Source organism: Phaseolus vulgaris, chromosome 2 (assembly GCF_000499845.2).
Source record: "Phaseolus vulgaris cultivar G19833 chromosome 2, P. vulgaris v2.0, whole genome shotgun sequence".
Lineage (NCBI taxonomy): Eukaryota > Viridiplantae > Streptophyta > Magnoliopsida > Fabales > Fabaceae > Phaseolus > Phaseolus vulgaris.
The window spans coordinates 16,215,927-16,218,284 of NC_023758.2; the positions used below are offsets into that span (position 1 = coordinate 16,215,927).

General features: G+C 36.0%; 1 protein-coding gene across 1 annotated transcript; it reads right to left on the reverse strand.

Annotated features, from left to right (window-relative positions):
- Positions 1–238: 238 nt before the first annotated feature.
- On the reverse strand, positions 239–1,836 carry LOC137810808 (myb-related protein 308-like). The gene is made up of 3 exons (XM_068612260.1): positions 1,535–1,836; positions 1,295–1,424; positions 239–1,005 (listed from the first exon to the last, which is right to left on the reverse strand). Exons 1-3 carry the CDS (start codon positions 1,662–1,664, stop codon positions 570–572), a joined length of 696 nt encoding a protein of 231 aa, XP_068468361.1. The 5' UTR covers positions 1,665–1,836; the 3' UTR covers positions 239–569.
- Between the last annotated feature and the right edge of the window lie 522 nt (positions 1,837–2,358).

The window sequence follows — 2,358 nt, forward strand, 5'->3', positions numbered from 1 at the left end:
TCAGTGCATTCCCAAACGAAGGTTTCCGTCAGAAAGCTACACACCTATTAAATATTTCCATTGTTTATAACGCCACAAGCTAGAGCTTCCAAATCCGTACCAAATGCTGGCCTTGAATTATTCATTAAAATGCTCATCACTTTTTCAGGACCAACGAAAGGAAATATTACTACTAGTACGTTTCAGAGGATTCGATCTATTTACTAATAATTGGATTTTCCACTGGAGATATACAAACTTTTCATTTTCATACAAGAGTTTTTTAGTAATCGAGTAGATAGATATACATATATATATATATATATACATATATATACATATATATACATACATATATATACATATATGTATATCAGCAATTAATGTCTTTGGATATAGAAATATTGGTCCGCTTTTATGCCATTGGAAAGTTTGTAATAAAGCATTAACCAACATTCTTTCTAGTTGAGGGTGTTGTCATCCTTGAAGAAACACAAGCTCACTCATTTTCCCTGTTCGTAAGATCTCAATATATAATCACAACTTGTGGTCCACGAGTAAATTTGCTCCTACTCAAGCCAAGATGTTTATTATTGAAACAGAAGAAGCGTTGAAGGAGAATCACAAGGCAGTTTCCTGGACGAATAAGATTGGCGAAAAGGTTTTAGGTTGTTTTCAGAAATAGTGTGTGATTCTGAAGGGATAGAGATCGAGAGATCAAGGTTTAAATCCGGAAGGGCATATGATGACTGAGCCTCGCCACTTACATCATCTGAGACCTCACCACAATGGTAAACATGATGATGTGATTTACATGGCTCGTTCTTATCAGCGTCTTTCGTTCCAAAGGGTTCTGAACTATCATCAGACATGGGTGGATTCTGAAGGGAAGGGACTTTATGGTCTAATCGATGATTATTTGGATCAATGCCTTTGCTAATTAGCTTTCTTCTTATATGAGAATTCCAATAGTTCTTCACTTCGTTATCTGTACGACCAGGCAATCTCCCGGCTATAAGTGACCACCTGTTTCAGTCAATATTAACCAATTAATTATTATTTTTTACTTTATAAGTCCAAGTTATACAAGCAAGCGATCAATTATGTGAGAAAACCTTTTTAGAAATATACGTTGGAAAAACTTGGCTTTAATTTCCATTTATATTATTCAATGACGACAATGTTGCTCAGAACACATATATACGGTATGATAAAAAAACATTTCATTACTATACACTCACAAACACATATACTTAGGTCAAAAGCACAATTTAAAAAAGTTGTGTTCATGGTATGTTGAGAATTAAATTCGCACCGGTTGCCAAGTAGCGCATGAAGCTTGATAATGAGATCTTCTTCATCCTCAGCAAAGTTGCCTCTTTTAAGGTCTGGCCTTAGATAGTTTATCCATCTCAGCCTGCAACTTTTACCACACCGAAGTAAACCTAATCATCATCAAACAAAGTGCATGAGGTGAAATATGTTATTATATACACACTATTCTTATATTTATTATGATTTTGTTACACTTTTGATGTATTAGTTTATTTCATACCTGCAGCCTGAGGAAGTGTACGCCAACAAACCTCGCCGTGTTTGTTGATATAATCTATGAGTTTCTGGTCTTCTTGTTTGGACCAAGCTCCTTTGTTCAAGTCTTTGATATCAGAACTAGGCTTCCTCATTGTTTCTACGTTTACTCGGGTTTCCTTCTAACCTCTAAGAGAAAACCCCAGCTACAAACGGAAGAACCGAGGTGGGATAACGATATATAATAGGCAAAGGCAGAGAAAGATAAAGAGAAAGAGAAAAAAGAGAGAGAGAGATATGCATATGCAAGATAGAGGAGAAGAGTGGAAGGGGTGAGGAGATGAAAGGTGGGAATATATACTATTAGTTGGTTGGTTGGTTGGAATTAAGGAGGTGTATGCAGTTGACTTGGACCGGTGGTTTTGCTCATACATGACTGCGTGGTTCATGCGTGATTCGCAACACACCTTCAGACATAGAGAGAGCAATGGCAGCACTATTTGGGAAAAGGAGAGAATCAATTGGTAGTGTTCTTTATCCATTCTTCCCAAATTTAGAGGATATGACATACGGTTGGTCTTAATGTGATTGCCGGTGAAGTTGATTTATTGCATCTAACTTACTGTCAGATATTTGGTCCACAGCCACTAGATTAGGGCTCAGTTCGGAGAAGAGATGGTGGAGTAAATATTATACAGTTGCTATAGTACAAACTTGGTTTTAGAGTCAATAATTGAATCACTTTCAAGACATTATAGTAAGTGTGAGAGAGAAAGAATTTTCAATGTAACAATGCCTAATATCACTTACAAGCTATATTTGTAGGAATATATTTTGAAAATTTGTTTA